Source organism: Sarcophilus harrisii, chromosome 5 (genome assembly GCF_902635505.1).
Source record: "Sarcophilus harrisii chromosome 5, mSarHar1.11, whole genome shotgun sequence".
In the NCBI taxonomy this organism is placed as follows: Eukaryota; Metazoa; Chordata; class Mammalia; order Dasyuromorphia; family Dasyuridae; genus Sarcophilus; species Sarcophilus harrisii.
The window spans coordinates 98427145-98446324 of record NC_045430.1 but is presented as its reverse complement, the minus strand read 5'-3'; the positions used below and the strand labels follow the sequence as shown (position 1 = coordinate 98446324).

Here is a 19180-nt window from a genome sequence, read left to right as displayed (position 1 = left end):
TGCAGAAAAAGCATTTGATAAAATCCAACATCCATTCCTAATAAAGACATTTATAGGAATAAATGGACTTTTCCTTAAAATAGTCAGGAGCATATATTTATAACTATCAGCACACATTATATGTAATAGGGATAAACTGGAACCATTCCCACTAAGATCAGGAGTAGAACAAGGTTGCCCATTATCACCATTATTATTCAATATCATATTAGAAACGCTAGCCTCGGCAATAAGAGTTGAGAAAGAGATTCAAGAAATTAGTGTAGGTAATGAGGAAACCAAATTATCACTCTTTGCAGATGATATGATGGTATACTTAGAGAACCCCAGAGATTCTACTAAAAAGCTATTAGAAATAATTCACAACTTTAGCAAAGTTGCAGGATACAAAATAAATCCACATAAATCCTCAGCATTTTTATGCATCACCAACAAAATCCAACAGCAAGAGATAGAGAAATTCCATTCAAAATAATTGTTGATAGCATAAAATATTTGAGAATCTAAATACTAAAGGAAAGTCAGGAATTATATGAGCAAAATTCCAAAACACTTTCCACACAAATAAAGTCAGATTTAAATGATTGGAAAAATATTAAGTGCTCTTGGCTAGACTGAGTGACTATAATAAAGATGACACTACTCCCTAAACTATTTATTTAGTGCTATGCCAATCAGTCTCCCAAGAAACTATTTTAATGACCCAGAAAAAATAACAACAAAATTCATATGGAAGAACAAAAGGTCAAGAATTTCAAGGGAATTAATGAAAAAAAAAATCATGTGAAGGTAGCCTAGCTGTACCTGATCTAAAACTATATTGTAAAGCAGCGGTCACCAAAACCATTTGGTATTGGCTAAGAAATAAAACTAGTTGATCAGTGGAATAGATTAGGTTCACAGGACAAAGTAGTCAATAACTATAGCAATCTATTGTTTGACAAACCTAAGATCCCAACTTTTGGGATAAGAATTCACTATTTGACAAAAACTTCTGGGAAAACTGGAAATTAGTATGGCAGAAATTAGGAATGGATCCACACTTAACACTGTACATCAAGATAAGATCAAAATAGGTCCATGATTTAGGCATAAAAACAAGATTATAAATAATTAGAGGAACATAGGGTAGTTTACCTCTCAGACTTGTGAAGGAGGAAGGAATTTGTGATCAAAGAACTAGAGATCATTATTGATTACAAAATAGAAAATTTTTGATTATGTCAAATTAAAAAGCATTTGTACAAACAAAACTAATGCAAACAAGATTAGAAGGGAAGCAACAAACTGAGAAAACATTTTCACAGTTAAAGGTTCTGATAAAGGCCTCATTTCCAAAATATATAGAGAATTGACTCTAATTTATAAGAAATCAAGTCATTCTCCAATTGATAAATGGTCAAAGGATATGAACAGACAATTTTCAGATGAAATTGAAACTATTTCTACTTATATGAAAGGGTGTTCCAAATCAGTATTGATCAGAGAAATGCAAATTAAGACAACTCTGAGATACCACTACACACCTGTCAGATTGGCTAAGATGACAGGAAAAAATAATGATGAATGTTGGAGGGGATGCAGGAAAACTGGGACACTGATGCATTGTTGGTGGAGTTGTGAACGAATTGAACCATTCTGGAGAGCAATCTGGAATTATGCCCAAAAAGTTATCAAACTGTGCATACCCTTTAATCCAGCAGTGTTACTACTGGGCTTATATCCCAAAGAGATACTAAAGAAAGGAAAGGGACCTGTATGTGCCAAAATGTTTGTGGCAATCCTTTTGTAGTGGCTAGAAACTGGAAAATGAATGCATGTCCATCGATTGGAGAATGGTTGGGTAAATTGTGGTATATTGAATGTTATGGAATATTATTGTTCTGTAAGAAATGACCAGCAGGATGAATACAGAGAGACTTGGAAAGACTTACATGAACTGATGCTGAGTGAAATGAGCAGAACCAGTAGATAATTATACACTTCAGCAACAATACTGTATGAAGATATATTCTGATGAAAGTGGATATCTTCAACAAAGAGAAGATCCAATTCAGTTCCAATTGATCAATGATGGACAGAATCAGCTACACCCAGAGAAGGAACACTGGGAAATGACTGTGAACAGTCTGCATTTTTGTTTTACTTCCCAGCTTATTTTTTACCTTCTGAATCCAATTCTTCTTGTGCAACAAGAGAACTGTACGGTTCTGCACACATATATTGTATCTAGGATATACTGTAACATATTTAACATGTATAAGACTGCCTGCCATCTAGGAGAGGGGATGGAGGGAGGGAAGGGGAAAGTCGGAACAGAAGTGAGTGCAAGGGATAATGTTGTAAAAAATTACCCATGCATATGTTCTGTCAATAAAAAGTTACAATAAAAAATGAAAAAAAATACAAAGCCCTATTCAGAAAAAAAATAATAAATAGAAGAAAAGAGGGAAAACCATGAGACCCTAAAGGTATGATCTAAATAACATCTCTTATAAATATGAAGCAGGAGTAGTGAATTGATTTCAGGGATTAGATCTAGTAAATAATGCTATAAGAACTATGAACAGAGGTTTTAATATTGCACAGAAGGCAGTATCAAAAAACATTTCAAAGAAAAGAAGAGCACGAAAATAAAATGGCTGTTCGATGAAACTTTGCAAATAGCTGAGGAAAGCAGTAAAAGGAAAGGGAAAGGAGAAAGGGAAAGATATACCAAACTGAATGAAGAATAGCAAAAAGAGAGAAGAAGGTTTTATTAAATTAACAATGGAAAGAAATAGAACTCTAGAATTGGAAAGACAAGATCTCTGCAAGAAAATTAGTACAAATCAGGGAACATTTAATGCAAAAAAATTGATATGACAAAAGTAAAAATTCATAGGGACTTAATAGAACTAGAAGGGAGTAGGCAGTGGCAAGAATACACAAAAGAACTATACAAGAATGATCTTAACATCACCAATGGTGTGGTTACTAAAGTACCACTAATAATAAGGCTAGTAGAGGTGATAGAATTCTAGCTGAGCTATTTAAAATCCTAAAAGATGATGTGATTAAAGTGTTACACTCAGTATATCAGCAAATTAGAAAAACTCAACAGTGGCTACTGAATTGGAAAAGGTCAGTTTTCATCCCAATTCTAAAGAAGGGCAGTACTAAAGAATGTTTACATTACCAAACAATTGTGCTGATTTCACACACCAGCAAGATTAGGCTTAATATTCAACAAGATTCAAAAAATATTTGAACTGAGAATTACCAGAAGAACAGGCAGATTTTCAAAGAGTCAGAAAAATTAGAGACCAAATTGCAATTATTTGCTGGATCGTGGAGAAAACAAGAGAATTCCATAAAAATATCTACTTCTGCTTTATTAATTAAATTAAAACTTTTGACTGTGTGGTTCACAACAAAATGTGGCAAGTTCTCAAAGAGATGGGAGTACCAGATCATCTTACTTAACTCCTGAGGAAGCCTTATATAAGCCAAGAAGCCACAGTTAGAACTGAGCATGGAACAACTAATTGGTTTAAGATTAGAAAAGAAATATATTATTCTTTGCTAATTTAACTTATATGCAGAGTTCATTTAGCATAATGCTAGACTGGATGAATCAAAAGCCAGAATTAAAGTTGCTGGGAGAAATCTCAACAATCTCAGATATGTTGCTGATACCTGTCTTGTGGCAGAAAGTGAAGAGTAAGGCCTTTGATGAGAGTGAAAGAGGAAAGAATAAAAGCTGGCTTGGAGCCTAACATTAAAAACAAACAAAAAACAAATGCTAAGATTATAGTAACTACTCTTATTACTTTCTGAAAAATAGAAGAAGAAATGGAAGCAGTGTCAGATTTTATATTCTTAGACTCAAAGATCACTGTAGATAATGACAGTAGCTATGAAATTTAAAAATGCTTGTCCTTGGGAGGAAAACTATGGCCAATTAATAGCGCATACTAAAAAACAGACATCTTGCTGACAAACATCTTCATAGTGAAAGGTATGGTTTTTCCAGTAGTAATGTTTGGTTGTAAGAGTTGCACTATAAGAAAAGGAGTACTACAAAAGTTACACTTTTGAATTGTCTTTCTCATTATATGTAGTTCTTCATACATATATTGCAATCTGAAAGGCCTTAGGATCCCCCAAAAGAAATTTGATACTTGAAGATTGATAGGAAGGCAACCTCTTTCTCATTGAAGCAACATTATCTGAATAATTCTTAGTAATAATGTAGGGCCCAATTTGTTACTCTACATGGTCACTCAGTCTTGTACTGCTCCTTCAGCTTTGGAGATACATATTTGTTCCTCATTTAAAAGTCATATAAGGATTGAAAATTTAATTTTTAAATTTTTTTTCATAAAATAGCCTTTTATTTTTCAAAATACATGTAAAGATAGTTTTCAACATTCACCCTTGCAAAACCTTGTGTTTCAAATTTTTCTCCTCCCTCCCCACCTTACCTCCTCTCTAGACAGCAAATAATCCATGTTAACCATGTGCAATTCTTCTAAATATGTTTAGAAGAAACATCATGCTGCATAGGAAAAATCAAATCAAAAAGGGAAAAAATAAGTAAGCAAACAGCAACAAAAAGATGAAAATACCATGTTATGATCCACATTCAGTCCTCATATACTTCTCTCTGGATACAGATGACTTTCTGTCACTGGTTTATTGGAACTGACCTGATTCACCTTCATGTTGAAAAGACCTAAGTCTATCACAGTTGATCCTCACATAATCGTGCTGTTGTTATCTACGATATTTTCTTGGTTCTACTCACTTCACTTAGAATCAGTTCATGTAAGTCTCTTCAGACCTTTCTGAAATCAGCCTGTTCATCATTTCTTATAGAACAGTAATATTCCATATCATTCATATACCATAACTTATTCAGCCATTCTCTAACTCATGAGCATCCACTCAATTTCCATTTTCTCCATTACAAAAAGTTGAGGAAGCGGTGTCAGATTTTATATTCTTAGACTCAAAGATCACTGCAGATGATGTGGTAGCTATGAAATTAAAAGATGTTTGTCCTTAGAAGGAAAACTATGGCAAATTTGTAGAGTATACTAAAAAATAGAGACATCTTTCTGACAAAGATCTTCATAGTGAAAGCTATGGTTTTTCCAGTAGTAATGTTTGGCTGTAAGAGTTGGACTATAAGGAAATAATGTGCACTACGTTTTTGCACATTTTCCTTTTTTATAATCTCTCTGGGATACAGACTCAGTAGTGACACTGCTGGTTCAAAGCCCATGGATCACAGTTTGATAGGCCTTTGGGTAGAGTTCCAAATTGCTTTCCAGAATGGTTGGATCAGACAACACCACTAATAATGTATTAGGATTCCAGTTTTTCCACATCCCCTCTAACATTTATCATTATCTTTTTCCTGTCATCTCAGTCAATCTGAGAGATGTAAAGTGTCATCTCAAAGCTGTCAATAAAAAACATTTGTCCAATCAATAGGGATTTTGAGCATTTTTAAAATTAAAAAAAATTTTGGCTTTAATTTCTCCATTTGAAAATTGTCTATTCATATCCTTTGGCCATTTATCAGTTGGATAATAGCTTGTATTCTTATAAATTTGAGTCAATATATTTTAGAAATGGGGTCTTCATCAGAAATATTGGATGTAAAATTTCCTCCCCTCCCCAGTTTTCTGCTTCTCTTATAATCTTGGTTGCATTAGTTTTGTTTGTACAAAATATTTTTAATTTAATATAATCAAAATTACTCATTTTACATTTCATAATGTTTTCTAGTTCTTCTTTGACCATACATTCCTTCCTTCTCCACAAATCTGAGAGACAGACTATGTCCTGTTCTCCTAATTTGTTTATAGTATCACCCTTTATGTTTAAATCATGAACCCATTTCATCTTTATCTTGGTACAGAGTGTTAGATGTTGGTCAAGTGCCTAGTTATTGTCATGCTATTTTCTAATTTTCCTAGGATGAATTCTTATCCTAGAAGCTGGAGTTTTGGGTTTTATCAAACACTAGTTTGCTATAGTTATTGACTTTTGTGTCTTATGAACCTAATTCTACTGATTCACTACTCTATTGCTTAGCCAGTACCAAATGGTTTTGATGACCACTGCTTTATAATATAGTTGTAAGTCTGGTACAGTTAGGCCCCCTTCATTTGCATTTTTTTCATTAATTCCCTTGAAATTCTTGATCTTTTGTTCTTCCTGATGAATTTTTAAATTTTCTTCTAGCTCTATAAGTTCTTGACAGTTTGATTGCTATGCACTGCATAAGTAGATTAATTTAAATGGTATTGTCATTTTTACTACATTAGCTTGGCATGAACACTTGCTATTCTTCCAATTGTTTAGCTCTGACTTTATTTGTGTGAAAAGTGTTTTGTAATTGTGTTCATATAGTTCACTTTGTCTTAGCAGGTGGACTCCCAAATATTTTATATTATTTACAGTTATTTTTAAATAGAATTTATCTTTCTATTTCTTGTTGCTGGATTTTATTGATAACATTTAGAAATGCTGATGACTTATGTGGAATTATTTACCTACTGCAACCTGGCTAAAGATGTGGTTTCTAGTAATTTTTTAGTTAATTCTTTAGGATTCTCTAAGTATATCATTCTATTATTTGCAAAGAGTGATAATTTTGTTTCCTCATTACCTACTCTAATTCCTTCGATCTCTTTTTTTTCTCTTATTGCTAAAACTAACATTTTTTATATAGTATTGAATAGTAATGGTGATAGTGAGCAACTTTATTTCACCCTTGATCTTATTAGTTTATCCCCATTACATATGATGTTTGCTGATGGTTTTAAATAGATGCTACTGATCATTTTAAGAAAAACTCCATTTATTCCTATGCGCTCTACTGTTTTTAATAGAAATGGGTGTTGGATTTTAGAGGACTTAAATTTTTTTTTTAAATTTGAACTTCAAAAACATACAGAAAAATTTCATATAAATATTAGAACAGGAAAAATGAACATATACAAAATCCTAATTATTATTTGGATCTAGCTTTAAAAAATAAGGTATGTATTAATTCGACAGTTATTTCCAAAGCTGTACTGCTTGTCTGTGTTTCATTCTGACCTTCCTTCTGTTCTCTTCCATGAACATTTGCTCCTTAACATCTAAAAGTGATTGGGAATTTATAAAAAGTATATGTAATCTATAAATGTAGATACCACTCTATATTCCATCCCTACCTGTATCTCATTATGTATATTATAAAATCAATTTGTACTACCTGCTTCAAAGCAGTATTATGAGGAATGTGCTTTCTAAAGATTCAGGTTATTATTATCTTCTACAAAATGAGTTACATTACAATTATATCTTTATGTGCTTTTATTTTTCAAAACAAAATAACTGCATATGATATTTTGATCTCTTTTCAAAAAGAGCTTGTTGTGATAAAGATCAATTGATATTGTGTCTGTGAAGAAACCAATAAAAAAGCACAGAAGATATATCCTAATTCCTACCTATAAAATATATTGTTCTTATCTGCATTGTTTTCTCTGCCTTTATAATATGTAGTCTTGGTTTCAAAACTTTTTCCCCAATTTAAAAATCTAATCTTTAGGAAGGGGTGTTATAGTTTATTTTCTAGAGTGGAGAGGATGTTGCCTCAGTCAAACTGAGATGTGTTAAAGACCTTAGGTTGAAAACGGCCAAGGTCTTTTGTTGCATCCAGATCTATCTTCAGTTGTCCTGATCTGTATCTTGCCACTGGACCCAGGTAGCTGTAGATTCCCCCTTACTTTAATCCAGTTCACTTGCACCAGTATCACCTTCCTGATGTCATGGTCCTCTTCAAGAATGAAAGACAAACAACAGCAACAAGAATGGAGACTATACTATTCATTCATTATGATTCAATATTCGCAAAATAGGAAATGTGTGTGAATTTTAAATATGAGTTGGATTGTTGCTTAAATCTATGCTGAAAATATGGCAAGTGAAAAGATGATTCCAGTGGTTTGAGGGGAATTCTAGTATGGGCTTGTCCTGTCCTTATTTGTGGAATACAAAATCTGTCACTCAAAATGTTCTTTTCTTGATAGCAACTGCCAGAGTTTATGTTAAACCAGCAGCATTTGAATTTTAAATCAAAGTACCCAAAGGACTTTTGAATGTTATCATAAGTTCATTATAAGACATTATTTGTAGAAATATGGATTTATATTCAGTATTGATAGCTTTCTCTCTTAAACCCTGTTTTTTTGATTTATAATCATAAGATTTCTGACAATTTCCCAAATCACTAGGAATTTATTAGCCATTTAATAAAAAACCAGCTTCCTTATTTGCCTATACTTTGGTCATTTTGGTATTTTGGTTTCAAGACACTGTGGTGTCACTGTGGTGAAAACTTCATTATGAGATAGTAACTAAATTTGTTTCCATATGCATAATCTGTAAAGTTTATTACCAGTGACTTCATGGGAACACATAACTGTTTTGATATCTGTCCTAAATGTGTATGTCTTAAATGTAAATGTGTAAGCATTTATATAGTGCTTACTATATACAAGGTACTATATTAAAATCTTTTTAAAATAAATATTATTCTATTTGATCCTCACAACAACCCTGTGAGGTAGGTATTATTATCATCCCAATTTTACTGTGGAGGAAGTTGAGGCAAACCAAATTTAAGTGACTTGCTAGGTCATATAGTAAATGTCTAAAGCTGGATTTACTTTCAGGTTTTTCTGATTCCAGACAAAGTATTTCACTCACTGTATTTTTTGCCTTCTCTCTCTGAATTTGCACCTCAAAAGTAGTGCAACAGTAGCTTCTTGTTCCTTAGGAGAATTACATTTTTGAGAAGTATACATGTAGGAAATGGCTTAGCATCTATTCACCTACTCCTTCATTTATACTACACCAATAATTGCTCCAGTATTACAAGCAATAATACTGTTTTCCACACATACTACAATTGAAATACAGGGGGAAAATAGTACCTTTTTATCCAGAATAACCAAATATTAACCAGATGTTATTTTTACCCTAATTAATTGAATTCTGTTTAGTCTTCAGTGACAGTCTCCTTTGAAAGTTTTTCTGGTATTGTTTAGTGATAAGGATTCTATATTGTGTTTGTTTCTAATACAGTTTCTACATGTGTAAGTATGCATATGTTTTTATTTTCCAGGATAAATGTATATTTGGCTGGAATGAACCCATTTTATTTCCATGCAGTAAATATAATTTTACACTGCTTGGTGACTCTGGTATTGATGTACACATGTGATAAAGTTGTCTTCAAGGACCATCAACTTGGTTTTGTTACTGCATTGATTTTTGCTGTGCATCCCATTCACACAGAGGCGGTAAGTAATAGCAACATTAAAATAATGGGCAGAAAAAGTGAAAGCTAGATGGATATTTCCTCCTCTAGTACAGAATTGATTGAACTTAAAGTGATGTTTGGAGAAAAAAATTGTGATGCATTAAGGTATTTTCTTTATAAAATATAACATTTATTTGACAACTTTGTGTAGGCTTAAAACCATCCTAGTATTTCCATTGTTAATTGCTTTTCCAATTAAGGTACTTGTCATTAGAAATAGGAATAAAGTAGCACTTTTGAAGAAAACATGAATCTGTGGTCTGTGTAGAAGACAGCTACATTAGAAATGCTTGCTGTGCTGAGTGATTGTTCCAGTTCTAAATTTTTAATTTAGATTTTTTTCTTTCTTCCTTCATGTTTACCATGTATACTATTTGAGTGGCCTATTATAGTGATCTTTACACATTTTTGAGCAGGGCAGTCAATTTAAAATTTAATTTATTTGTCAGATTTACAGATTATGTGACCTACAAATTATGTTCTTAGATCTTAATTCTACAGTAATGAAATTTTTTTCTCCTGAGGCAATTGGGGTTAAGTGACTTGCCTAGGGTCACAAGCTAAGAAGTGTTAAATATTTGAGGCCAAATTTGAACTCAAGTTTTCCTGACTTCAGGGCTAGTAATGTAATTTAAGAGCAGTATTGTACTAGTTATAAAACTGTCTTGAGATAGCAATATCTGTCACTCCTGACTTTCTGTTTTGGTCATCTTATAGTAATAACTGTCTTCATGGAAAGTACTTACTGGTTTTTCATTCACTGTTTAAAATTTTTTTTTTTTAATTTTAAGGTTATACTGTGGAGGAGTATACAGTTTTGAGAAAAATAACTTCCCAAGTCAAGTTCAAAAGTTAATCTTTTTTTGGATTTCTTATCATTAATAATAATATTGAAATATTGATATCTGACAAATTATATATAATATTTTAAGGTTTACAAAGTATTTTCTTTACAGTTACTATGAAATATGTAGTTCAATTACTGGTTTCTGATTTACAAATGAGAGAATTGAGTTATACAGTTGTATGACTTACTCAGGGTCCCAAAGCTATTAAGATGAAAAGCTGAAATTCAAAGTAGGCTTTCATACTGTTAAGAGCACATTTCCTTCTTTCTATTTTATTCTTCTTATATCATATTATGTGCAGAAATGCTCATTAATGAGGCTATGCTAAGGCATAAAAAAGAGATTATCTTTATGTCTTATAAATAATAAGAGACAGATTGTAATACCCAGGTCTCTTGAATTACCACTGGTAAGCAATACAACCCTTTTAAAGTTAATAAATGCATAATTAAGATGCTTGATTTAATTTATTTTCTTCAAATTCATCACATATATACATATATGTATACATACATAAATCTATCAGAGTCAGGATTCAAACTGACCTTTTTCAGAACTAAGAGGATGCAGGACATAGTTAGCAAATTAGAATTGGAGTGAGAAGGACCTGGGTTCAAATCTCCCCTCAGACTTTTCCTAGTTCTGTAACTCTAGTCAAATCACTTAAATTCTCAATTCTTAGTTTCTTCATTTGCAAAATTAGGGGCAAGAGACTTCAACTTCTAAGATCCCTTCCAGTTTTAAATTTAAGAATCTACCAAAAAATTTAATTTTTCTTTCAACTTCTTTTTCAGTTGAGTAATGTGGAAGCATGGAAGCTGACCATGGCATTTAATATCTTAATCTTTAATATTATTATTTATAGTGCTGACAAGTTCATTTATTTTTCCCCTGTTTTCATATACTTCCTTATCCAAATAATAATAATAATAATAAAAATGAGGGGGATTGTGTTTTATGCTTTAAAAAAAACTTACAATATTCAACATAGTACTAGGTGCATAACTGGTATTCAATACATGTTGTTGGTTGGTGATAAGGTTTAACTAAAACTGCATGTATATTGATATGCTAATCTGAGCAGTGTGGTATCACTGAAATCAATTTGAATTTGAAATGAGAATTGAGTTTGAGTCCTGTCTCCATAATTTATTGAAACCCACTTCTCTGACCCTCAATTTTCTTATAATAGTTGAAGTATTGAAATGGAGTAATCTAGAGGAAAGAGCATTGGATTTAGTATCAGGTTACATGAGTTATCTGTCTCATGCTCAAGCAGATTACTTAATATTTGTGTTGTTCAGTTATGCCCAATTCTGACTTTTTTAAAACATTGTTTTGGCAAAAATACTGGAGTGGTTTGCCATTTACTTCTCCAGCTCACAAAGGTAGTAAATGTGTAAGGCTGGATTTGAACTAGGAAGATGAATCTTTCTTACTCCAGGTCCAGTTTTATCTACTGTACCTTATACTGCTCCATATTTTGTAATGTTGGAGAAAGTGAGCAAGACAGAGATTAGAGAACAATTTAATAGTTTATTAAATGGAGATTTACTGGGACCAAATGGATCCATAGTTGGTCCCAGGGCTGAACGAGACTATTGTCTCAAAGAATCCATCACTGAGTATTAGACAGCAAGATTTTTTATAGAATAACAAGGACAATGACATAATGGGGGAGGTACCTGGATGGGGATAACCTAGTGGGGGGAAGCACCTAGGATGACACAATGGAGGGAGGTACTGGAGAGGTTACTGATATTCTAATGATGTCTAAAATGGATAGACCTTTATCCTGTCAGACATTAAGAAGGAATGATTATAACCTAAAGATATAAAACCTTTATCTCATCAAACATTAAGAAGGAAAAGTAAGAAAACCTGAGGCAGAGTAACTAAATAGGACAATGGAGAAACTGGGTCAGGACATTAAAAGGGAACTGTGGTATAACAATTTCTGTGCATATTTCTTTATACTAGGACAGTTAGGGGCTTGTACTAGAATCTAGTGATTGTATGATTGCTATGATCTTTCACTTCTAAATCATGCTGTAAAACCTTATATCCTAATAGTACTTATCTACTTTCCACATTTAATCTTTGATCTTTTAGCAGAATTTTTACTGTTGACAGCTTAGTTTATTCACTCCCAACCAAGAACAAACTGGAGTTGGTTCATACTAGAAAGATCAGATTGTTAAATTTTCACTATGAACATTTACACTGAAGAAATCTTGGAAACCTTATAAATCAGGGATTAATTTATTGTTTTGTTGATTATTTAGACTTATGAAAGTTATTGATAGAATATGAATAATGCAGATTAAATTTAAAAATGTTTTGAGAGTACATTTTTCTCCACTGGAGTACTGATTGTTAAACATTCACCCTAATACCCCTATTCTAAGTTCATAATTTTTGCTCATAAAGAGATTTCCTATTGGTCAGAACTATATCCCCAAACAGTTTGTTTTGTAGCTACTATTTCCCAGTAGAATATCACTATGCACGCTATGTAAAGCTGTATTTCAGGGTGCCACTAAAGCCTTGTTTTACTTTCAGTTTGAGAATCTTTTTGATAACTCTTGCTATACATGTCCAATTGTATTGAGCTGCACATTACTTTAATTTCAATAAACTGGTTTTATTTCCAGAGTTCATTGTGAGTTATCCTATTTGGCTTTTCCTTTCATGATTGAAAGGGTTTAGAGAGTTATGTATCTGATAAGAATACTAAAGGAGCCAAACTGTGCTGCTTTCAACAGACATAGGACAAAGCCAATGGTTTCATAGTCCTCTGATTTGACTAAATTTTAATAGTATGTGTACCCCTGTACTCAGTATGCCATTCTTCCAGAGAGCATGCTGTTCTTTTAGATTTATGTAAAATTATTCCCTTATGGTGCCATTTTGTACTTTCATTAGGTGATAGTTAGCAAGTAGTATATAGAAATACTTCAGGAGGACAACTTCAAACTGATGTAGCCATCAGTTCAAGATTCCATTATACAGTGTCAGTTAAGATTGTCTAGAGTGGCCAATGCTTTAGTAAGCATAGAATGAAAGTTAAATTTTCATCTTTTCTTATCTCTTAGAAGACTCATAGTTAAGAATGTGGTTTTTGAAGAGTTTTTTTAATATAGATTTAGCATAATGGGATCAGAGATTGGCCCTGAGATTTCATTATTATAGAGTAGTCTTCCTGATTTCCAAGTTCAGGTCTTTATCCACTATGACATTGAATGGGACTGATTGAATGAAATATTTCTAAGTATTGTCACATGATCCCTGTTTCCAGAAATGGGACCTTGGGGAAATAATTTGATCTCTGGAGGAATGAAATTTGAACTTGGAGATACAGGAAGTTGCAGGAAATGACGGGACCTGTGGGAGGCAGCCAGCATTGGTGACCATTGGTCAAGGATGATTACCTCCTTTTAGTCTATCCAATAAGAAGTCTTGAGTCCTTTGCCTTTTAAACCCTGGACAAGCTGGAAGATGGTCAGGTTTCAGGTGCACATTGGGGATGGGGGTGGTAGGGAGGCTGCGATGGCTCCCAGGTGTGTCTAGGCCTCTCCCTTCAGGGATTAAATAAATGCTTTCTCTTTGTACCTGATCATGTCTCTGATTAATTAATTGGATTGGGAAGGGAGTCTTGCACCTGACCTGTCCCACACAGTTTATGGGGGCTCAGCCGGAATCTGGCTTCCCAAAGAGATGACTGGTGGGCCCCTGATTCAAGGTAGGCGCCAGGTTGGGTTCTCCACCTGACCTTGAGATCAGACTTTCAGCCTCCCTCTTCAAAGATGAAACCCGGGTGAGAGAAAGCCAGGTAACTTATGCATGTGTGATCCTAGAAACATTATCTGTTAATGTGCCTTTGAACTATCCTTGTGGGACCTGGGATCATCAAGCCTTGGGTGATCCCAATTAAGGGGTGAGGGCTAGATTAAGGAGCTCTGTTTATGGCACAGGATAGAGTCTTCTATGGAATTCAAAGGAACCAGGATTTGTGAGTCAAAGGGTAATTTACATTAACTGGGGTGGGGGGTGGGGGTTGGGAATCAAAGATTGGAATCTTTCCCGCATCAATCTGTGTAATGTTGAACCTAGAATCATCTACTTAGATATGAAGGATAAGCTGTGAACTTTCTAGGATGAATCTCTTACTGTGATCCTTGAGAGCTAGATTCATCTGAAGTTTTGATTAATGATAATTGCTGTAAGAGATAAAATCTTTTTGGGACTGTAGGTAATATTTATTTGGAGTTTTAAATTCAGGAATGACTGTCTGAATAGATCCAAACTAGTGAAAGGAATATGCTACAAGCTACTCAGAAGAAGCTGTTACAGGTGGAAGGTAACATTTGGGAATGAATTATAAGAACTATCTTGGTCTCAGCATCCTTCTGACTCAATTTCCCAGTAGGCTTCTTTTGAATGAGAACCCACTTAATTATTCCCGAGTCTGGTTTAAGATGGAATGGTTAAAAATTAGGACTGTTATCTGAAGTAAAACTGCCTTAAATAAATCATATCCTGATTTTTCCTCTTATAGCAAATGTCTTATAGCAAAATAATCAGAGCAAGTGAGATATAAAACACAAGTATGTAGTTATTTTAATTTGTAGCCCAGCCCTTGGAGGACTTTCTGGTTGCTTCTATTATATCTTTTAACTCTTTTACTTCCTGGGGCTAGAGTTTCTTTATCTAAAGGCTTACTTTGCCCAAGTACTTGGGGCCACTCCCATTTTGCCTTTTGTTCTTTGAGAGAAAGCAGGCAATCTCATTTTACCCTGATTAGGCTAAGGTTTTTTAGGACCCTAAAAGTTAAATTAATCTGCCTAGAGTCTCTTAAAAACTGTATGTTGATGGAAGATGGGGCTAGGTCCTTGGGGGTCTCTGGAACCCCAATCTTAGACCCCTGCCTTATTTATCAAAGATCTATACTGTCTTCAAATGTGTTTTTCATGTTCATGGGAGGCTATATGGAAAGATAATTTTTGACACCCAAACAATTCCCCACTAAGTAAGTAGAAAAAGTGATTACTGAGAGGTTTCTGTTGTTAAATGAAGGAGAATTCACTGCAATTTAAGGGTAACAAGCTTACATATCAGCTGCCCATACTGCTGATTGTTTGCCCCTGACTATTCGCAACTTTAATTCCCTGACTCCTACATTCCCTCATATAGCTCCCAGGCAAGTAAATTCTGAAAAGGGCCTGCATTTGTGCTCCTTGAAGGGACTTCAAACTGCTTCCCTTAAGTAAAGCTCTAGGGTATTTTGCTGGGAGAGATCACACTCACTGAAGGGCACATATTCTATGCATAGCACCTACTCCTTTGAGGAAACAAGAATTTTGGAAAAAAACATTCTTTGTTATCTACTCTAGAAAGCTGTTTGGATGAAAGGCATTTTTAATAGCCTCATCTCCCCTCCAGCCTTCTGGATGGGTTTCCTGGTTACTGTCCTTAGTAACCTCTTTATTAACTCTACTTTTGTTTATTCTTTCTCTTTTACTCATATTTAGTCCTTGCATTTTAATATACTTGTGAGAGTTGCTTCTTCCAGACTCTGAGCCACAAAATTTCAACTACTTGGTCATCCTGAAAATCACTGAGACCTGATTCTGACATTCAGGACCAGATGGTGCTTCTGCTGCTGTGCAGGCTCCTGCCTACAACTCACTCATCTCCCCTTTTCAGTCCGGATTCCACAGGGTAGAGTCAGCTATACGCCCCTGGTCAGCCTGAAGCAGCTTCAGAAGATGAGACCTTCGTCCCTTTGTCACAAAATGAGTCTGGGTCTGGACTGCTTGAGGTGGGATGTGAGAAATCTTCAAACTGATGAAAAAGAGGGGGGACTGAATGGGACTGATTGGATGAAGTATTTCTCAGTATTGTCACATGAGTCCTGTTTCCAGAACTCTGAGACCTTGGGGAGGTAATTTGCTTTTTGGAGGAATGAACTTTGAACCTGGAGATGCAGGAAGTTGCAGGAAGTGGCATGACCTGTGGGAGGCAGCCAGCATTGGTGACCACTGGTCAAGGATGATTACATCCTTTTAGTCTTAATCCAGTGAGAAGGCTCGAACCTTTTGCCTTTTAAACCCTGGACAAGACAGAAAGTGCCCAGTTTCCAGGCGAACATGGTGGGGGTTGGGATGGCTCCCAGGTGTGCCTGAGCCTCTTGTAGGGATTAAAATAAATTTGTACTTGCTGATGTCTCTGATTAGTTAATTGGATTGGGATGGGGGTCTTGTACCTAACCTGTCCCACACAGCATGCAACTTCTTAACATTGGAGGTTAAATTTCATTGTTAGAAAGATTTGTTGTCTGTTCAAATGTACTCTCCCCTCCAAAAGTAATCAGTCTCTGTCTGTCTGTTTCATTCATGTCTGTCTCTTTCTCTAGGTGACTGGCATCGTGGGCAGAGCAGATGTATTAGCTTGTTTGCTATTTCTATTGGCCTTTCTCTCCTATAATAGGTGAGTATCTTTTTATTTGTTCTTCCTTTTGATCCATTTTCTCCCCTTTTGAGATCCTTCAGTCTTTGTAGTTAACTTGAATTAATTGACCTTATAGAGCAAAATATTTTCCTGAAAGAAAAAACCATGCCATCAGAAGTGCTTTTTGTATACTAGAAAGAATAAAACTTAAGTTTTTCTCTTTAACCCAATGTCTTACCACTTAAAACTATATCTTTTCTTTTGAGGGAGCAGAGAAGTAAAAAATTAATCCTTTCCATAATTTTAGGAAACTAAACTCTTTCTTCATAGCTTTATTCTGTGATTTTTGACCAAGAAAAAAACTTAGAAGTCCAACTCCTCCAGAACACCCTCAAACAAACAAAACACTAATACTATGTATAGTTCTTTGACCTCTTTATTGATCTTTGCTGTGTTTAACATTTTCTATGTCAGTTTTCATTTATTTTACCTTCTTGGTCTTTTAATCATTCTTTGCAAGTTAGCTCAAAATTTAGGAGAAATTAGGATGAATTTGAAACAGATTCTCAATTTTAAAAAATTTCCTTGATCTTATGTATTTTGAATATTTTCAGCAAGGGGAAAGAAAGGAATTTGGGATGGATGGGTAGGATTTCTTTGTTGTAGTGAAATAGAGAGTGGTAATAATAACCTTAGATTTTTATCCATTCTGAAAGGAATTTCGTTTTCATCTTGCCATTTATTTGTCTATTGATGTAGCTAGAACCCTTCAAACTTTACCTAATCAGAAGGCAAATTATATCAGTCCCTGAGGTTATTTCTCTTCTATAAAAACACTTACCTGAACCTCACTTTCTTGTTAATCCTATTAGACCTTAAGTCATTTTAGGTTTATCCTACTAATCAATGGCATAATTCTTGCTAACTTCTTTAGGGAATTTAGCCCACCTTATGGCATAGCAGATTCATGGGGAACTACTTACGTTATGGCTGCAAATTCTTTAGGATTTAGTTTGCCCAATGGACTTTCTCCTTGGGTAATTGTAAATTCTGCTAGGGAATTTAGGACTTAAGTGTTTCCCCTTGCTAATGGCTAAGACTCCCCTTTAAAACTTAAGCCATCCAGTCAATGGCATAATAATAATATCTTTGCTTCTTGATCTGGAATAGGTTTAAGCCTACAAATTTTTTTGACACACCTTGCAACACCACCCTGAAACCCCAATATAGTTTTAGGGACCAAATGCTCTCTCTAACATTTGATGGACTCTATATGGAAGAGTTTGAAAACCTTAGTATACTTTTGAGGTTCAGTGCCTCTGACTACTTTTGCTCCATCATTTCCCCCTTAATCAGCTCTTATCAGCAACTTAAAGAAAAAATTTAAAAGGAAAAATCTGATGAAGGAATGGTCACCTCTTTTGCAAATTCACTCAGTTCTGGCTCTGCAGCCCCTGAATAATCAGTTTATATGGCTCTGAAGACAACAGAACAGTTTTCATTAGTACTTTGTAGCAGTATTTCAGTTGTGTATATACAGATACTGGTTCTCATTCAAGTTTTCACATGGTCACTTATGCTGAAATTGGCATGATTCAAGAACTACCCTTTATAGGTTAACCCAAATGATACATTTGAATCTCTTATAAACTTGTATCTTTGGTGATTGTTATGTTTCTTTTTCATAGTCATATGGCATCACCAATAGAAACAGTATGATATAGTATACAGATCATTGGATTTAAAGTTAGAAAAACCTGGGTTCAAATAACACATTTAGCTTTTACTAGTTGTAAGATGCTGACCAAGTCATTTAAACTTTTTTTTTTTTTTTTTGAGAGGCCATTGAGGTTAAGGGTCACACAGTTAGGAAGTGTTAAGTAACTGAGCCTGATTTGAACTTACCACTTCAGGGCCAATGCTCCATCTAGCTCCCCCAGTCACTTAATCTTTTGAGCCTCCAATTGTTATCTGGTAAAAAAAAAAAAAAAAAAAAAGAATAAATAAATAAAACTTGGATAATAATAGTGCATACCTCACAGGATTATTATGAAGGTCCAATGACACAATATATTAAAACACATTATAAACTTTAAAGTGCCATAAAAGTATAAGTTAATCTTATTATTTTTAATGTTAGTTTCAAAAAAATAGTTTTTTGAGATAGGAACATTGAAGAAATTTGCAATTTCCCAAATGTAGTCCAGTTTGCTCTATTCTTTTTGTGCAGTTCTAAGCCATTTACCATCTGCCTTGTCTGTTCAAAATATGAATTGAAGTTCTAAAGTAATTTGCTGTACTTCCAACTACATTTTTTGGGCAGTAAGATTTTTCATTTCCTTAGTTTTTATTATGTGAATTGCTAATTTGATTTCTTGAGTGGCCATTGATCTCAGTAAGGAGCGTCACCTCTGCATTTTTCCATGGCTTAAAGCTTTAGCACAATGTCATCTGCAAGCAGAAGCATCTGGTACATCTCATCATCTATAAGAAAGCCTTCTATCATTTATGC

General features: G+C 34.2%; 1 protein-coding gene across 2 annotated transcripts in view; it reads left to right on the top strand.

Annotated features, from left to right (window-relative positions):
• TMTC1 (transmembrane O-mannosyltransferase targeting cadherins 1) overlaps positions 1–19180 on the top strand; it is a 228488-nt gene that overhangs the window by 31559 nt on the left and 177749 nt on the right. For both annotated transcript variants that reach the window (XM_031938103.1, XM_031938102.1), the window contains exons 2-3: positions 9173–9350; positions 16634–16707. In XM_031938103.1, the coding sequence (XP_031793963.1) occupies positions 9173–9350; positions 16634–16707 (252 nt within the window). The remainder of the gene's footprint in view (positions 1–9172; positions 9351–16633; positions 16708–19180) is intronic.